This window comes from Esox lucius, chromosome 8 (assembly GCF_011004845.1).
Source record: "Esox lucius isolate fEsoLuc1 chromosome 8, fEsoLuc1.pri, whole genome shotgun sequence".
NCBI lineage: Eukaryota > Metazoa > Chordata > Actinopteri > Esociformes > Esocidae > Esox > Esox lucius.
In genome coordinates, this window is record NC_047576.1 from 32,616,556 (window position 1) to 32,636,616 (window position 20,061).

At 40.7% G+C, this 20,061-nt stretch overlaps 1 protein-coding gene across 2 annotated transcripts in view; it reads right to left on the minus strand.

Moving 5' to 3' along the window:
* ano8b (anoctamin 8b) overlaps positions 1-19,572 on the minus strand; it is a 67,803-nt gene extending 48,231 nt beyond the window's left edge. The window contains exon 1 of one of the 2 annotated variants that reach the window (XM_029121631.2): positions 19,207-19,487. In XM_029121631.2, the coding sequence (XP_028977464.1) occupies positions 19,207-19,378 (172 nt within the window). In that variant the 5' untranslated portion in view covers positions 19,379-19,487. Of the gene's footprint in view, positions 1-19,206 lie in introns of both variants that reach the window. The other variant, XM_029121632.2, reaches the window with a different exon arrangement.
* Between the last annotated feature and the right edge of the window lie 489 nt (positions 19,573-20,061).

The window sequence follows — 20,061 nt, forward strand, 5'->3', positions numbered from 1 at the left end:
GATTTCAACTGTTTACTTTGATTTTTGTGTGAGTTAGAATCCAGTCCTCAATCGGTTAGAGATTTTGGTTTCCATTGACCGTTATTACGCCATTTTGTTCTCAAGAAATTACTCAATGTACAGTAAAGATTGTGATCTTTAATATATTTTGATCATCGAGATCCGATGTGGGATTTAAGTGTTTTAAGTGATCCCTTAATTTATTGGAGCAATCTATAACAAAATTCTATTTTGTTGTTTTTAGTGTTGTTAATTTGCTTGTACTCATTAGCTTTGAAGAGGGACTGTGTTATAAATCCAACCATACAATAACCCCCCCCCCCCCCCATATAATGTACAAGGGATACATTTTGCGTGAATGTATTTTACAAAATTCTCAGAACAGTTTGTAAAATTACAAATATAATGTGAATTCATGGGGCACTGTCTGCTACATCCAGCAAAACTATATTTTCTATCCCCTCTTTAAACCCCAACACAACACACAGTAATTTCCTGTACATGGAATTCATATTGCCTCATTAGTTAGTAGCTAGTGGCTATTAGGAGACTGGAATGCAATTTATGAACAGTTTTAGAAAATGGTTAATTGAGGGGGAGTATTTAGGTTATAAGGGAATGACATTAAGACACCATTGTCAAATATTGTTAAGAAAATAAAGTTGACAAGCAAGAGTGCACAGAGAGGACGTTTTTGCATTTCACCCATCAAACCTTTTGTGTCATTGTTGCTGGCGTGTCGGCAAAAGTAGGGGAAACACTGCGTTTCACTAATGAAATAATGACAGCATAACAGAATTGATAACATATAGGAACACATGATCTACTGTAAATATTACAACATATCAGACATAGAATTTAGTAAGTACAATCCTTCATGTACTGACGGGCAGATGATACATGGGTATCACAGTGCATCAGAGAATCGTGCTTTAGAGGATTCTACGAATTCACTTAAATCAAATTGGACCAGTTGAAGTTAACTCAAGACATTACAGCCACTTAGGCAGGAAGCACCAGTGACTGAGTCACTGCAGTGAAACTACTTCACGTGTAAGAGACACTAACAGCAGTGAGTACAGTTTGAGATATCAACCAAATAAGGGTTGCAGAGGCAACTGTATGTGCAAGAGCAATAATTAAGAGGATATCAACATATTCAGAACAGAAACTTTATTTGACCAATAACCAATTAGGGGAAAGAAGGAAGACTGCGATGACCTACTGCTGAATTACTAAAATGGACCAGAAAGTATTCCTTTCCCCTGTAGGTTAGCTAGAAAGCCCTTCGGCAAAGGGTACAGAGGAGCTGATACAGAGCTATTCCCCATGTCATGACTGAGGCTAAAAACAGCCTTCCTCTCTATGGCTCCATGGTCATTGTACTTCTATACTAGTCTTGCTTGGCAACTACACCCCCCCTCCCACCCAAGTACACAGGGAGGATAAAGGAGAGGGAACAGTTTCCCTGAGGAATGCAATCTGTTACAAGTACAGTGGTGTTGACTCTGCAGGCAGCAATCACAGTGTGACATGCTCGGGCAGGAAATTCAACGGCCATTGTGGTGGCAATGCTTGATGTTCGTAGATGAAATGCACACATTTCTAATGTCTAGAAAAACATTTAGGCATTCATCCACAGGTCAGTCAAATGTGTAACCAGAGACTTTTGAGAGACTATGATTGTTCGGCAGACTGACTGGATTTGAACCCAAGACTGACGAAATAAATGCATGACTAGTGCCCTTCTTGTACTTCCCATCTCTGAAAGAACATCCCAGAACAAAGTAATTTAAGAGAATGGGCATGTTTAGGCAGAAGATGCTGGAAGGCCCCACCAGGTCCCTACATATGTACACCTTCACAGTAATAGCTATCCTTAATCTACCCAGTCTTTATAAATATTCTCAATGTCCTTCCGTGTTTGAAATCTACAAGACTGTCTCTGTCTGTAACAAACTAATGTGAACTGTGTCATTTTGGCACCGCCACATTATATTAAAGAAATTGTGCTCCCTGTCATAAACCACGAAAACACTGACGCATATCGAAGCTGACTTGAAGCATGATAGACTTATTAGACGACAAATGAAATCCCTGTCAGACGTATCTGCACTGTGTGGCGGGGTTATGAAATACTCTGCATTAGAGGCCAGGTCACAGCGCATTGGTCATATATTACGGTTACAGCTCAGACAACTATCTGATTACTCGCAGCAAGGTCACCACACACACACACACACACACACACACACACTCATTTTTTCAGTACACTACTGAAATGTGCAGCTCAGCAGTATCCTGGAAGATGATACAACAGTTATGGAGAACACAATAAGCAAGATTTGTCAACCCAATACAGGCTGCTCTGAACAAAGCTAAAGCGGCTTATACTGCCCCATATTCTAGTGCTACAGTATGGTGCTATGAAAGAAGAATATTTAGAATATAATAGGATCTGCCAGAACTGAATCAAATTGAAAAGAACAGAACTGATCATATTAGAATAGAACTGAACAAAATAAGCTGTAATAAAATGTCTGCTGCAATGTCTTCTGTAAAACGTTCTTCTTATTGCTTCTTCTACAACCAGGTTGGTGAATTTGATGCTTTTGCCTTTAGCTTTTGTGTCTAGTTTAACCAACCTGTGTAACATTGGACCTATATGGTCTAAATCTGCTTTAAGCACAGTGGAGGACTTTTTACAGAGGGTTATAGAAAGACATACAGAGATAAATTGAAATCCCTGACAGTTTCAAGGATGTGTGGAAGAGATGTGTGCAGAGTGCACAACCCTGCTTAAAACGTTTCACTCATGCATTATTGCACAAGGAGAAGTGCTTTTATGCTGAGCTTTGAAGAAAAGGAACTCTGTTTAGAGACATAAATGGAACCCCTCATACCTTTTCTCTAACCATGATCCTAGAATAAATCCATAAGCTGTACAAGTTTCTGAGTTACAGTCGAAGAGTGACTTCCCTCAAATACATAACATGATCTGATCAACTCTTGTGCTTTAGTCTCTTATAACTGTTTTCCAAGAGCATTCATTATTTGTGCCTTTACTTGAGGACTAGCACAGCTGAGATCAGTGCCTGGACATCTATGACAGGACACATGAAACCTGTTGGGAATTATATGATAAATACTGTTTATAAGCACAGTTCAACATTATATTAGTTGTCCAGCATGAATGATGGACTTCCCTCTTGGGCCTATCAGTATAATTTAGTAAATTCTAGACATCAATTTAAAGTTTAGTTAAAATCTTGCCTGTGGTATCTGACATTGTGTGGTTTGCAAGATGAATGCACATACAGATTCATGGTCCCCTCCCCAATTTTATTTCTGTGGGACAACAAACATTGTCTTCTACCAGTTTAGAGAAACTCAGCAGAAATATTTTATTGGCTTTCACTTTTCTTAAATGGATCCTCTTCCCATCCAACCAAAGTAATGCCAAGTTCAGGTTATATGAGGACTGATCATTAACCCATGATACAGTAAGTAGTAACATCAGGGTATCTTACCTTCACTACAGTAGTCTATAGACTTTCAGTCAATACTGTAACTGTATCTTATCTTGAGAAGTCTGAACAGAAACTGTCAGTCTATACTGTATCTTATCTTGTTGCCCTACTAATTTTGTCCAAGGCCCATATGGTTAAAATGAGTGAACGTATAGGGAATAAGGTGTAATTTCGATGCAGCTTACCAAGATTACCATGTTCTATGATGGATATGTAATTAATATGTGGGATGAAGGAAGGGACTTTGATAAGGGGAATGAATGGTGGCTGAACTACTTAAGCAAAACTACTTAAGGAAAATGGAAAATGGATTAGGAAGACATGGTGACAATCTTGAGAAGAAACATCCAATCATAACCTCCTTGCCAGCATGAAACAGAACAGCAGGACTAAAGGGGAAACATAACTTAACATGCAATGTGGCGTTGACAGCAGCTGACAGGTGTGAAAATCTTCAATCATTTTTTCTCCCCATAAACCAACTATGGAATACAGACGATAATATACAGATAGATGCATTTCCAATACCTTCTACCTTCATTTTCTATTTAAGGTTACTGATGTAGTGTATTCTATTTATTAACCTTCGCCTTTTTATACAGTGCATTTGAAATGTATAAAGAACCCTTCCAGGGTTTTTCCTGCATTCAAAACTAAAAGGCGACTGTGGGTCAATTTACAGATAGTATAGTATAGAAAAATGTGTGTTAAATCTTTATTTCTGGAGTCCGCCAAAGATTTGTGGGATTACGGTCAATGAGATCTGGCAACACTGCATGAAGGACCACGACAGTCCTGACATTGTGGAGATGAGGAACGTCGGAAAAACAAGTGTTCTTCGTTCTTCTTTTTCACAAGCATGTAAAAACAATTATAAAACTTAATAACCCCCTAAAGTACATCCAATCAGCATGATATTTCTTTACGTTTCAGATGAATACTTGTAGTCTAGAATCAAAGATAAAAAAATTTTAAAAAAGAGTTTTTGCAAGACAAACGAAGATGACCGGTGAAAAGACAATCAGATTAAGGTATGTACTGTTACCAAAAACAATATACAGTTATTATATATTTGGACACCATTTTCATAATGGATTGATTTCCTGCCTGTTGGGCCCTGTCCGGGGCCTTCCCTGGGTAGGGCCACAGTGTCACCGGACCCCCGTCTCAGTTCCAAGGTGTTACGCTGCTATATTATTGTGTTGGGGGATATGAGGGATGTACTACTAACTTTTCTCAGTCTCCACCAGTTTTAAATTTTAGAAGGAGATGAGGTCCTGGTCCACACCTGCGGAGTACCTGGTTTGGGGGGCCCGTTGCTGTCCCTGTCCTTGTCCATCTGACCTAGTCTAAAATCAAATAGACTCTGGATTTAGCCCAGAGAAATGTTTTTATTATTCCAATTGGACTCTTAATATCTCACCCGGCACAGCCAGAAGAGGACTGGTCACCCCTCTGAGCCTGGGTCCTTTCTAGGTTTCTTCCTAAAATTCGACCTTCTTAGGGAATTTTTCCTAGCCACTGAAATTCAACACTACTGTTGTTTGCTCCTTGGGGTTTAAGGCCGGGTGTCTCTGTAAAGCACTTTGTGACAACTGCTGTTGTAAAAAGGGCTTTATAAATAAATTTGATTGATTGATTGATTGATAATTTACGCCACCGCAATAGATTTGAAATGAAACAACTGAGATGCAATTGAAGAGTAGACTTTCAGCTTTAATACAATGGATTGAACAAAAATATTGTATGAAACGTTTAGGAATTGCAACCATTTTGGGTCATGGTAACTGTCCACATTGTGAAGTGAAGCGCCGTCCAATCAACTTCGCTGAAATTGGCTAAATCTGTGCAGAGAATATATCCCTATACACTTCAGAATTCATCCGGCTGCTTCTGTCTTCTGTCACACCATAAATAAATACTATTGACCCAGTGCCATTGGAAGCCATACATGGCCATGCCATCATACTGCCTCCACCATGTTTTACAGGTGATGTGGTATGCTTCGGATCATGAACCATTCCAAGCCTTCTCCATACATTTTTCTTCCCATCATTCTTGTACAGGTTAATCTTAATTTTATCTGTCCAAAGAATGCTGTTCCAGAACTGGGCTGGCTTTTTTAGTTATCTGTTGGCAAAATCTAATCTAGCCTTTCTATTCTTGAGGCTTATGAATGGTTTGCACCTTGTGGTGAACCCTTTTGTATTTGCTCTCGTAAAGTCTTCTCTTTATGGTAGATTTGAATAATGATATGCCTACCTCCTGGAGAGTGCTCTTCACTTGACTGGATGTTGTGAAGGGGTTTTTCTTTACCATGGAAAGGATCCTACCATCATCCATGACTGTTGTCTTCCATGGACGTCCAGGCCTTTTTTGTGTTGCAGAGCTCACCCATGCATTATTTTTTTCTTGGTATGTACCAAACTGTTGATATGGCCACTCCAAACGTTCCTGCTATCTGACTGATGGATTTTTTATTTTTTTTGCAGCCGAAAGATGGCCTGTTTCACTTGCATCGAGAGCTCCTTTGACCGCACTTTGTGGGTTCACAGCAACAGCTTCCAAATGCAAATGCCACACCTGGAATAAACTCCAGACATTTTCCCTGCTTAATTGATGAAGAAATAACAAAGGAATAGCCCACACCTGTCCATGAAACAGCTTTTGAGTCAATTGTCCAATTACTTTTGGTCCCTTGAAAAAGAGGGGGCTACATATTAAAGAGCTGTGATTCCTAAACCCTTCCTCCAATGTGGATGTGAATGCCCTCAAATTAAAGCTGAGAGACTGCAATTTAAGCCCATAATCATTATTCAACTGTATATTCAAGTTAACCTTATTTATATTTTGGTAAACAGCCAAAATAACAAAACCTGTGTCAGCGTCCAATTATTTCCGGACATAACTGTATATGCAATATACAATGTAAAAAATATGCAATTAACATACAGTTCTGCTCAAAAGTTTGCATATCCTTGGAGAATTGGTAATATATGTACCATTTGTAAAGAAAACATGAGTAAGCAGGCAAAACATGTCTTTTATTTCTTATGGGATTCACATTCAACTGGCACAATCATAAAACAAAAGATGGGAACAAATACAAAAATGAACTGACCTCTGTACAAAAGTTTGCAGACCCTTAGTTTTAATACTATGTATTGCCCCCTTTAGCATCAATGACATTGTGCAGTCTTTTGTAATAGTTGACTATGAGGCCCCAAATTCTTGCAGGTGGTATAGCTGCCCATTCGTCGTGGCAAAATGCCTCCAGGTCATGCAAATTCTTTGGTCGTCTTTGAGATCTCCCCAGAGTGGTTCCATGATATTAAAGTCAGGATAATGTGATGGCCACTCCAAAACCTTCACCTTTTTCTGCTGTAACCACTGGAGGGTCAACATGGCCTTATGCTTAGGATCATTGTCGTACTGGAAAGTCCAAGAGCATCCCATGTGCAGCTTTCGTGCAGGCAGAATGCAAATTGCCAGTATTTTCTGATAACATGCTGCATTCATCTTGTCATAAATGTTCACAAGATTCCCCGTGCCTTTAGAGATCACACACCCCCAAAACATCAGTGAGCCACCACCATGCTTCACAGTCCCCAAACATATGGTTGTGACCATAAAGCTATATTTTGGTCTCATCACTCCAAATTACAGAGGCGTGTCAAGGTGTTGTCGGGCATATTGTAACCAGGCGTTTTTGTGGAATTGGTGCAGTAAAGACTTCTTTCTGGCAACTCCACCATGCAGCTCATTTTGTTCAAGAATCGTCTTATTATGCTCCTTGAAACAACCACACAGTCTTTTTCCAGAGCAGCCTGTATTTCTCTTGAGATTACCTGTAGGTTTGTCTTTGTATCCCGAGTTTTGGCTGAAATCTTTCTTGGTCTACCTGACCTTGGCATGGTATCAAGAGATTACAGAATTTTCCAATTCTTAATAAGTGATTGAACAGTACTGACTGGCATTTGAAAGGCTTTGGATATGTTTTTATACCCTTTTCCATTTTTATAAAGTTCCATTACCTTGTTACGCAGGTCTTTTGACAGTTCTTTTCTGCTCCCCATGGCTCAGTATCTAGCCTGCTTAGTGCATCCATGTGACATTGACTCATTGACTATTTATAAACAGACACAGCAATTTAATAAGCCACAGGTGTGGGAAATTCACCTTTAATTGCTATTTTCACCTGTGTGTGTCACCTTGAGTGTCTGTTACAAGGCCAAACATTCAAGGGTATGTGAACTTCATCAGGGCCATTTAGGTAATTTCTGTTATCATTGTGATTTAAAAAAGAGCCAAACAACTGTGATAATAAATGGCTTCATATGATCACTATCCTTAAGTAAATTACAGGTTTTTTTGCATGATCAGTCATATTTTCAAAATCAAAGCAAATATTTCAAAATATCTGCTAGGGAATGCAAACTTCTCTGCACAACTGTATTTAAGTCACTAACAATATATATGAAGGTGAAGACGCTGGATGAGCACAAGCAGCAGAGCCAAGTACAACTGAAGGGAGTCACAAGAAGGCGGTAAACGTTGAAGCATCAAGGAAAGGAGGGTGAAAAAAACAACGCAACTCTGTTGCGTTTTTATGCCAAATTAACTATTTTCGTTGTTATGCTATGTACCTACCTACATAGGTACATACAGTGGGGAGAACAAGTATTTGATACACTGCTGATATTGCAGGTTTTCCAACTTACAAAGCATGTAGAAGTCTGTAATTATTATCATAGGTACTCTTCAACTGTGAGTGACGGAATCTAAAACAAAAATACAGAAAATCACATTGTTTGATTTTTAAGTAATTCATTGCATTTTATTGCATGACATAAGTATTTGATACATCAGAAAAGCAGAACTTAATATTTGGTACAGAAATCTTTGTTTGCAATACCAGAGATCATACATTTCCGGTAGTTCTTGACCAGGTTTGCACACACTGCAGCCGGAATTTTGGCCCACTCCTCCATACAGACCTTCTCCAAATCCTTCAGGTTTCGGGGCTGTCGCTGGGCAATACGGACTTTCAGCTCCTTCCAAAGATTTTCTATTGGGTTCAGGTCTGGAGACTGGCTAGGCCACTCGAGGACCTGGAGAAACTTCTTACGGAGCCACTCCTTAGTTGCCCTGGCTGTGTGTTTCGGGTCGTTGTCACCCAGGAAGACCCCAACCACCCATCTTCAATGCTCTTACCGAGGGAAGGAGGTTGTTGGCCAAGGTCTCGCGATACATGGCCCAATCCATCCTCCCCTCAATACGGTGCAGTCGTCCTGTCCCCTTTGCAGAAAAGCATCCCCAAAGAATATTGTTTCCACCTCCATGCTTCACGGTTGGGATGGTGTTCTTGGGTCGGTACTCATCCTTCTTCTTCCTCCAAACATGGTGAGTGGAGTTTAGACCAAAAAGCTATATTTTTGTCTCATCAGACCACATGACCTTCTCCCATTCCTCCTCTGGATCATCCAGATGGTCATTGGCAAAATTCAGACGGGCCTGGACATGAACTGGCTTGAGCAGGGGGACCTTGCGTGCGCTGCAGGATTTTAATCCATGACGGCGTAGTGTGTTACTAATGGTTTTCTTTGGGACTGTGGTCCCAGCTCTCTTCAGGTCATTGACCAGGTCCTGCCGTGTAGTTCTGGGCTGATCCCTCACCTTCCTCATGATCAATGATGCCCCACAAGGTGAGAACTTGCATGGAGCCCCAGACAGAGGGAGATTGACCGTCATCTTGAACTTCTTCCATTTTCTAATAATTGCGCCAACAGTTGTTGCCTTCTCACCAAGCTGCTTGCCTGTTGTCCTGTAGCCCATCCCAGCCTTGTGCAGGTCTACAATTTTATTCCTGATGTCCTTACACAGCTCCCTAGTCTTGGCCATTGTTGAGAGGTTGGAGTCTGTTTGATTGAGTGTGTGGACAGGTGTCTTTTATACAGGTAACAAGTTCAAACAGGTGCAGTTAATACAGGTAATGAGTGGAGAACAGGAGGGCTTCTTAAAGAAAAACTAACAGGTCTGTGAGAGCCGGAATTACAAATACTTATGTCATGCAAAAAAATGCTAATTAATTATTTAAAAATCATACAATGTGATTTTCTGGATTCTTTTTTTTTATTCCGTCTCTCACTGTTGAAGTGTATCTATGATAAAGAAATTACAGACCTCTACATGCTTTGTAAGTAGGAAAACCTGCAAAATTGGCAGTGTATCAAATACTTGTTCTCCCCACTGTAGTATAACAATGAAAATAGACAACAATAATAATGACTGTGATTAGGGCTGTCACGATTATGAAATTTTAGTTGACGATTAATTGTCGCACAAATACTTGATTTAAAATAAATTTAAGATTTAATTGTAAATATTGTAAATTGTATGCCACTATTATAGTTTGAGCCTAATAATATTGTAGGCCTAAAAATACACCTGATGGATCCAGAGATGGTACTTTAGGTTTGTGGTGTGTGCGCTATTAAGTGCAAACTTTCTGGTGGAAATCCGGCAATTCACCTCCTCGAAATTATTGGGCTTACCTCTTTCATTCAGCTTAAAACAAAAATGCATTCAGGGCGGTGCAGTTGTGTTCGGCTTTGGAACTACTGTACCTCTTAATCAATGTTTTGTTTCACAAAACGCAACCACAAATCCACAAACCACAAATAAAATGCGTTGTGACATTTCACCTCTCGCTCTGCAGCATTATAGCCTTGTTATTTGAAAAAGCCTTCCTCACATAGCAATACTTGTTTCAATATTCAATATGTACAAGAACGATGCATTTTATTTTCAAATGTTATTATGCAATGGGACAACAGATATTTATATCCATGCATTCTAATGTGCATTATCTGATTAGGAAATGACAAAAGTTAGCTTACAATATTAGCAAAACTATTTTACACACACTTTTACACCTGTTAATTATTTTCCAGATCAGAGCCGATATGACAGATACGTGACTGAAAGGCGTCTGTCTATTAAATAATAATGTTGAGAAATTACATAAAGGTGCAAAACAATTATAAACTACTTTTAAACATATTGAAATTAGAAGCAAATCAGTTTCAGTAAATGATCTGAGCCTATAACTTTCCGCAGAGCTGTCAAACGCTCTTCTGCACCCATGCCCTAGACATCCTTACTGATGGAAAATGACATTTTGCATGGTGTTTATTGACACATTTCTAACATTGGTGTAAAAATTCATTTTTCAGATTGGAAATATATGATTTTGGAATGAAAATATTGTGCAAAAAAATCATTTTCATAAAAATTATTGTGATATGGCTCAAATAATCACGATCAAGCAATTATGTAATAATGGCGACAGCCCTAAGTGTGATTAATTATAAAGTTGATGAGTGATATTTTTTTTTTTATGTGATTCCTAGATCATCAAGCCTAATAAACATAGAGCCATTGGTTTGGACACTCAATGGCAAAATTTTTTGAGAGGCTCCAACATAATGAAGAGGGAATTAAATGCTCTGTACACGAGAAGCATTGTGGAGCAAGTGTGATTGGGGACTTAGTAAAGCAGTCAGGCAGAAACAGGCTAGATACACTTAAATTCCATAAAACGTCATCTACTAGTCATCTACAGGGAGAAGAGAAGGAAAAACAAGAAACCATGGAGCATTGTGTTAAACTGAGTAACGTTTCTTAAGTTTACCTCCATCACAAATAGCATCTATGAACTGTATGACTTTTGCCACTGGCCGTTTAAACAGCTTATTAGCCATTCGTGAATGAGATTGATACAATAACTATCAATACAGGGGACGATAACCGACTTTTCATCAAGTGAAAAGATGAGAGAATTGTGTAGCCAGCAAAGTTTTTGTCTATCCTGAACAAATCCTAATACATAATTCACACCAGATATAGTCACAATATAACAGTAAACAGTTGGTTTTAGGCTTCCCATAATGTAGCTCCTGAAGGTTGTAGCCAGCAAAGTTTTTGTCTATCCTGAACAAATCCTCCTTTGCCACTAGCCGTTTTAACAGCTAATTAGCCATTCATGAATGACATTGATAAAGTATCTATCAATATAGGTGACGATAACTTACTTTTTCGTCAAGTGAAAAGACAAGAGAATCGTGTTGCCAGCGAAGTGTTTGTCTATCCTATTAGGCTTCCTATAACGTAGCTACAGAAGGTTGTAGCCAGCAAAGTTTTCGTCTGTCCCAAACAAATCCTAAGGCATAATGAGTTTGGACTGTGACGGGTGACGAACGTGGGAGATGTTGTTCCATAGTCCGCGTCTCTAACAACTACGCTATTTAACAAGGGGTAGTCAGTCAGTCAGTCACTCAGTAAGAGACATTCGCTCTTCTACGCCGGCTCCGCTTACACGATCCGGCAAAAACATGAGAGGGTAAAAAATGTTACTAAAATAAATAAAACAGGATAAAAAGTAACATGTTATTGTAAGGAATAAATATATATTTAAATAAAAAATATATTTGCATTACTGTAGCTGCTCAAGTGAACAAATAGTTTTTGTGTAGCCAGATTTTATGTAAAGGATAACACAGAGGGGCGTGCAGGGGGTGAGCAGTGTTTGGGGTACCACGTTTGCCTAATTCTGAGCCAGGAAAACCCCTGGTTCCATTACAACCTAATTTTAAAATGGATTAAACTGATTTTGTCCCCCATCAATCTACACACAATACCTCATAAAGACAAACCAAAATCTTTTTTACGCAAGTATTCACCATGACAATATTGAGTTAAATTACATCCTTGTTCCATTGATCATCCTTGGGCTGTTTCTACACTGGAGTCCACATGTGGTTAATTGAATATATTTGGACATTATTTGGACATACACAACAAAAACCAAGACGTGAGGTCGAAGGAATTGTCCGTATAGGGCCGAGAGAGCATAGAGGCACAGATTTGCGGAAGGGTAACAAAACAATTCTGCAGCACCGAGAGTCCTGTGTGGAGATGAGAGAACCTTCTAGAAGGACGACTATCTCTGCAGCACCCCACCAGGTCTTTAGGGTTGAGTGGCCAGACGGAAACCAATGTTTAAATGCTAAATGGCACATGACAACCTGCTTGGAGATTGCCAAAAGGCAACTAAAGGACTCTCAGACAATGAGAGTCAAGATTTTCTGGTGTGATGAAACCAAGATTGAATGATTTTTGCTTGGGGATGTTTTTCAGCGGCAGCGACTTGAAGAGTGGTCAGGATTGTGGGAAAGATTAATAGAGCAAAGTACAGACAGATCCTTGATGAAAATGCTCTCCAGAACACTCAGGACCTCAGACTGGGGCGAAAGTTCACCTTCCAACAGGACAATGACCAAAACAACACAGGAGGGGCTTTGGGACAAATCTGTGAATGTCCTTGAGTGGCCCAGCCACAGCTCAAACAAACATCTCTGGAGACACCTGAACATTTCTGTGCAGCAACGTTCACTATCCAATCTGACAGAGCTTGGCTGGACCTGCAAAGGAAACTCTCCTAATACAGGTGTGCCAAGCTTGTAGCGTCATACACAAGAACACTTTTGCTGCCATAAGTGCTTCAACAAAGTACTGAGGGAATGGGTCTAAATACTTCTATAAACGTGATCAGCTTTTTAAAAATAACTGTGCAAAAATCTAAAAATACAATTGCTTGGTCATTATGGGTTACTGTAGGTAAATTCATGTTAAAACAATACATTTAATCCAACTGAGATTGACGCTGTAATTTAAGAAAGACTGAAGGGGTCTGAATATTTTCTGAATGCACAATACAAATGTCACTATTAGTGGACTGAAACATTTCATTTAATATAACTATATTATAGGTCAATACATATATAAGACATATCTACTATGTTTGTAGACTGGTAACCTGCCTCAGTACCAGAGTGGTAGATTGCAAGTTTATGACGTTTCATCACTCCTAATCAGGAAACCGCAATTTACATATCCATGAACCAGTGATAAAAGATGTTGGGTACTAATCAAAATATGGAGTTTGTCTGAGCAACAATTGGACATACACTGAACAAAATTATAAATGCAACACTTTTTTCACCCACTTATCATGAGCTGAACTCAAAGATCCAAGACTCTCTCTATGTACAAAAAAGGCCTATTTCTCTCAAATATTGTTCACAAATCTGTCTAAATCTGTGTTAGTGAGCACTTCACCTTTGCCGAGATTATCCATCCACCTCACTGGTGAGGCATATCAAGATGCTGATTAGACAGCATGATTATTGCACAGGTGTGCCTTAGGCTGGCCACAATAAAATGTGAAATTCCATCACATAGCACAATGCCACAGATGTCGCAAGTTGAGGGAGCGTGCAATTGGAATGTTGACTGCAGGAATTAATTGAATGTTCATTTACCTAGCATAAGCCATCTCCAAAGGCGTTTCAGAGAATTTGGCGGTACATCCAACCGGACTCACAACCGCAGACCACGTGTAACCACACCAGCCCGGGACCTCCACATCCAGCATCTTCACCTCCAAGATCATCTGAGACCATTCATCTGGACAGCTGTTGCAAATATCGGTTTGCATAACCAAAGAATTTCTGCACAAAATGTCAGAAACCGTCTCAGAGAAGCTCATCTGCATGCTCGTCGTCCTCATCGGGGACTCAACCTAACTGCAGTTCGTCGTCATAACCGAAATGAGTGGGCAAATGCTCACATTTGATGGTGTCTAGCACTTCGGAGAGGTGTTTTCTTCACGGATGAATCCCGGTTTTCACTGTACAGGGCAGATGGCAGACATGTATATGTAAGCGGTTTGCTGATGTCAACGTTGTGGATCAAGTGGCCCATGGTGGCGGTGGGGTTATGGTATGGGCAGGCGTACATTATGTACAACGAACACAGGTGCATTTTATTGATGGCATTTTGAATGCACAGCGATACCGTGACGAGATCCTGAGGCCCATTGTTGTGCCATTCATCCACAACCATCACCTCATGTTGCAGCATGATAATGCACGACCCCATGTTGCAAGGATCTGTATACAATTCCTGGAAGCTGTAAACATCCCAGTTCTTGCATGGCCAGCATACTCACCGGACATGTCACCCATTGAGCATATTAGGGATGCTCTGTCTGGATCGGCGTATATGACAGCATGTTCCAGGTCCTGCCAATATCCAGCAACTTCGCACAGCCATTGAAGAAGAGTGGACCATTCATTCCACAGGCCACAATCAACAACCTGATCAACTCTATGCGAAGGAGATGTGTTGCACTGCTTTAGGCAAATGGTGGTCACACCAGATACTGACTGGTTTTCGGACCCCCCCAGACCTCCCCAATACAGTGAAACTGCACATTTTAGAGTGGCCTTTTATTGTGGCCAGCCTAAGGCACACCTGTGTAATAATGATGCTGTCTAATCAGCATCTTGATATGCCACACCTGTGAAGTGGATGGATTATCTCAGCAAAGGAGAAGTGCTCACTAACACAGATTCAGACAGATTTGTGAACAATATGAGAGAAATAGGCCTTTTGTGTACATAAAGTCTTAGATCTTTGAGTTCAGCTCATGATAAATGGGGGCAAAAAGTGTTGCGTTTATAATTTTGTTCAGTGTAATAGTGTATATACTTAATGGGCCTAAATTTGGAACAAGAAAACAATTCTCGATTTAACTTTAAATGGTGGGTTATATGGGTATTGAATGAGAGTAAACAGTCAACCCAAAAAACATTATATTTGTAAGTTTCATACTCCAACTAGGTCCCATTCGGGGCAAGGATGTTTGGGGAGCAAACAGATTGAGCTAGACTCAGATTAAAGAGCATATATTTAGTTTTTTGGTATTGAGGAGTAGATGAAGGTCAAAGGAGGCATGTTGGATGATTTTAAAGCTAGGTTGTTGGGCGAATAGCACAGTGTTCAGTGAGGGCCCAGCTGTGTACAGAATAGTGTTGCCAGCATAAAGGAGTATGAGGAAGTTAGTAGCAGCATGCGCAACATCACTAATATACACAAAGAATAGGGTTGGCCCAAGAATCAAACTAAGGGGAGCACCCATAGAAACAATCACATGTCTGGAGGTCGGATGTGACGCTTTGTACATGGTCAGAGAAATAGTTTTTAAACAAGGCTTGCTTGTAGATGATAAAGACACAATGGCTGACAGAGTCAAGTCAGTGAGAACCTAGACACAACATTGCTTTTTGTCTAAAGCAGATAAAATGTAATTCAGGACTTGATGCTGATATATACCCATGGCCAGCTTGGAAGTCTGACTGTACTACAGAGAGACTCTACGCGACTCCAGATCATCCAGCCTAGCTTTGTATGGGTCCAGTTTAAGCAACTCGTGCCAAACCTCACGTACCAGTACTGTCACTAATGGAGACAGTAAAATCACAAATTTGCTTTTCTAATTGTCAAGTACACTGGTTCCTTGCTTCCCTGAACATTTTCCTACCAGAGAGACATTTGGAAGCCAAACTACACCTACAAATACTACCTGAGCGGGTGTTTATTGGGGACTAATTCAGAGAGCTCAGAGCTAAATCGGGGGCTGTAGCAGATTTTGGTAAAATTTTTGGGGACAAACAAATACATAAATGACTTTCTTTATGAGGTCTAAATAAAAATACAAGCAACCGAAAATGCCTTCTACACCTCCATCTAGACACCCGTTGGAGGAAAAACCCATAGGCCCATCCACTTACACTGTCAGCTGCTTGCACATTTTATAAACGTATTTTAAGTACATCCAGTGCAGAAGTTCTACTCAAGCATCTAGATACACTGACAAGATATGAGCAGTTATTTTGTAACCAGGTTGTGCAAGAGATTGGATGTTAAAACATTACATCTCCATGACACACAAAAGCACACCCAAAAAATAGAAAAGCTTGAGGAGGGAACTGAACAGGGGTCCCAAGCGTATGCATATGCTGAAGTTGGGAGGGAGGGGGGGGGTGGGGGGGGGGGGGGGGGGGGGGGGGGGGGTTATCAATGGAACAAACATCATTTGATGTCATTGTCATTACATGTCTTGAAGAATGGAAACAGAAGTTTTACCTTCTCTGTTTCTTTCTTCCCACAAACACAATGTGGACAAGAGAGCTTTGGTTAATTAAACTACAATGTATTCCCATTAATCCCAAACAAATCCGGCACCCCCTGAGCACTGAATGAGTGCCCTTAACTGTCATTTGTTGTTAACAAAACTTTGACTGGAGAGGGGGGGTGGGGCGATTTGAGATCCAACATTGATTTCACAACACTGTCCAGAAAGACGACAGGCGCCCCGTGATTGGTTATCGTGGAGTATTCCCAGCGGATTATTTGCATAATGATCACATATCTGTTAGGGGTAAGGACCATATAGGCACTTGGTTTACGCTCAGACGCGACCACAATTTGCCCCGAATTGTGATTAGCAATTTTGGTTCACACTGCCTACTTGTCAGCAAGGAATGCTGGGCAGTTTTGCACACAGACAAAAAATACCCTTCTTGCTTTCATTAACATTTACTAGTGACTTCTTTGGTTTTCTGATTGGCTCAAAGAAATGCTTTGTTAGACGCTAGCCGAGAGTGGTCATCAGAACACAGCATGAGGTGAATAAGCAATCGGAGGAAAGATGAGCGCCATGTGGTCGCAAGGTCTACAAATGTTCAATGCCTCCAAGGAGCGGAGCACAGAGCCTGCAGCCTACTGCAAAATGTGCTTCTCACTGCTTTTTCAGTCATACTGTAAGGGTAATCTGCATGAGTTCTTGCCAATAGAGTTTCTTGCAAAAACTATCCATACACATACCATACCAAATGCATAATGCCTATGTTGGGTGTGTGCCATGTGTATTGTTTGTTCCATAGTCCATCATTATTTGGTAGCTGATCACAATTTGTTTTGATACATTTTTAATATTTTTTTTACAATGTTAAATTGAGTAGTGATCAAATATGGCAATTCTAAGAACGAATATATTGTCCCGTACAACTGCTGTGTGCTCCAAGTTAATACTTTAAATAAAAGCAAAAACAAATGTTTTGCTTCATAGAAATCCCAGTTTGCATTGTAACTTGAACCAAGGTATACAAAGTTCATCTAATTTAGAAATGTGCGTCTTGACTTAACACAAACTGGGCTTCTATTAAAGGAAATGTTGATGTTCTACCAGAATTTTTTTTCATTTTAAGTATAAATTAGAGGACCTCCAAAGTTCTGCAGTTGAAAAGGACAAATTTAAGTACAGGTTTTTAGAGTGTACATGCTTCCTAGTCTCGGCTATAACTAAATTTGGTGAAATGTAGCCAGAATTGATCAATCAATCAATCAAATAAATTTATAAAGCCCTTTTTACAACAGCAGTTGTCACAAAGTGCTTTACAGAGACACCCAGCCTTAAACCCCAAGGAGCAAACAACAGTAGTGTTGGATTTCAGTGGCTAGGAAAAACTCCCTAAGAAGGCAGAATTTTAAGGAAGAAACCTAGAAAGGACCCAGGCTCAGAGGGGTGACCAGTCCTCTTCTGGCTGTGCCGGGTGAGATATTAAGAGTCCAATTAGAATAATAAATACATTTCTCTGGGCTAAATCCAGAGTCTATTTGATTCTAGACTAGGTCTAAAAAGTATGACCAGGTGGACAAGGACAGGGACAGCAACGGGTGACCCAAAACCAGGTACTCCGCAGGTGTGGACCAGGACCTCATCTCCTCCTAAAATTTAAAACTGGAGGAGACTGAGAAAAGTTAGAAAGTGCATTCCTCATATCCCCCAGCACAATAATATAGCAGCGTAACACCTTGGAACTGAGACGGGGGTCCGGCGACACTGTGGCCCTACCCGGGGGAGGCCCCGGACAGGGCCCAACAGGTAGGAAATCAATCCACCCACATTGATCCCATTGATCCCCACAAAACGAAATCAGGAAACTACAACGTTTAGTATGCTCAGCTGATTATTTGGGTTATTCTATACCAGAAAGCCTGCAAGGCAACAATGCAAAATGTTGCACAAGGCACCACAACTCATGGGTGAAGCATGAAGTCTGTGCCCTGTCCTCTCTGTGGGGCCTCTGCCCAAATATGAAAACAACCCGACGCAGCTGATGCGGTTCCTCGAATTCCCGGCTCGGGTTTGTTACATGCAGGCAAGGCCGGTGTCCCTTATTACACAGGCAGAATTTCAGATTTCGCAAAATTTTTTTTATAAATGGCAATGAGTATGCTATTGATACTACATAGATCAAATAAACGGTTTATTCATATAAGGTGGCAAGCTGCAACCAATATTCTTCCATGTCATTGTGGGAAACGCGTTTTAGTTAAAGCACGCTTTGTAGCCTATAGGCTACAATGCTCCGAATACGTAGTCTAGTAACCGGGGTGTTGCTTGATAGCCTACTGGCTAAACCTCCCACATGTTAGGGATACAGCACACTAATATGGAGAAGGCTAGGATGAAACAGTGACCTTTAAGGACAAAGACATGTATTAAGGCCTACTAACAATATACAATTTCTATACGAGCCAGCTGGTTGTGTCTGAAAAGACAAAAGATGGTGCAGCAGCAGTCCTTTATTGTGATGCCATACTCATTTCGTTTTCCTGTCACATCCACCTGTCCCGCAACTCCAATTATAGCCACATTCAATATCGGTCCCCAAATTCAAACCTACTTTTTGAAAGAGCAACTCACCCAGTACACCAGAGGAAGTTTGCTGCGAGGGGGCAGCACATTGATCTGTTTTCTCCCCTTCGCCTTGCGATCGGTGTCTGTGGCGCGAGCTCTCGGTGCCGCTAGTGCTCTCGGAAGAGCTGCTACTGGCAGCTGCAGCGGCGGCTGCTGCCGTCGCCCCCGTCTCGGGCATACTCAGTGTGGAGTAAGGACTGATAATCTCCGGGAAAACAGAGAGCAAAATCGCATCTCAGGCCGGCAAAGCATGGACCGCGGCTGGCCAGGGGAGCAGAGATGGATGGGTTAAATGAACGTGAAAGTGAAGTGAAGGTTGCAGTGCCGGTGGTTCATCCTGGTTTGCAGCAGGATGCGAGCAGATTGATAGCGCTCGGTTGATTCTACTATGGAGGAGGGACAAAGAGGGAAGGGGGAGTCCGACACACGTCACACTGTCTACAGCAACGAAAACGTAAGCATGGCACAGACACGCACGCAGGCACATGCACAATGGAAAGAAAATAATTGTTATCTTCCTCGCTTGCCAAGAACACATTTAAATAAATACATATCCCTTACTTCCTTACCTCTTCAATCCGCCCGGCCCGGGTACAAATTGTTTCATTTCATAGCACCACTACCCAGTGCAGAACCGCAACCGCCCATCTATGACATCACACATCACATAAAACTAGTATTTTCCACATGGGCAAAACATACCATCACAATGCCAACCTTGATACCAAAAACCCAATCATAATATCACCCACATAACTGTATAAACTGTAAAAAGAAAGATTTATGTACCATACTTACTATTTAATACAAGTCAATTTATCGGCAGATAGTGTGTTGTGGCAAGTGCTTCAGCAGTCCAGA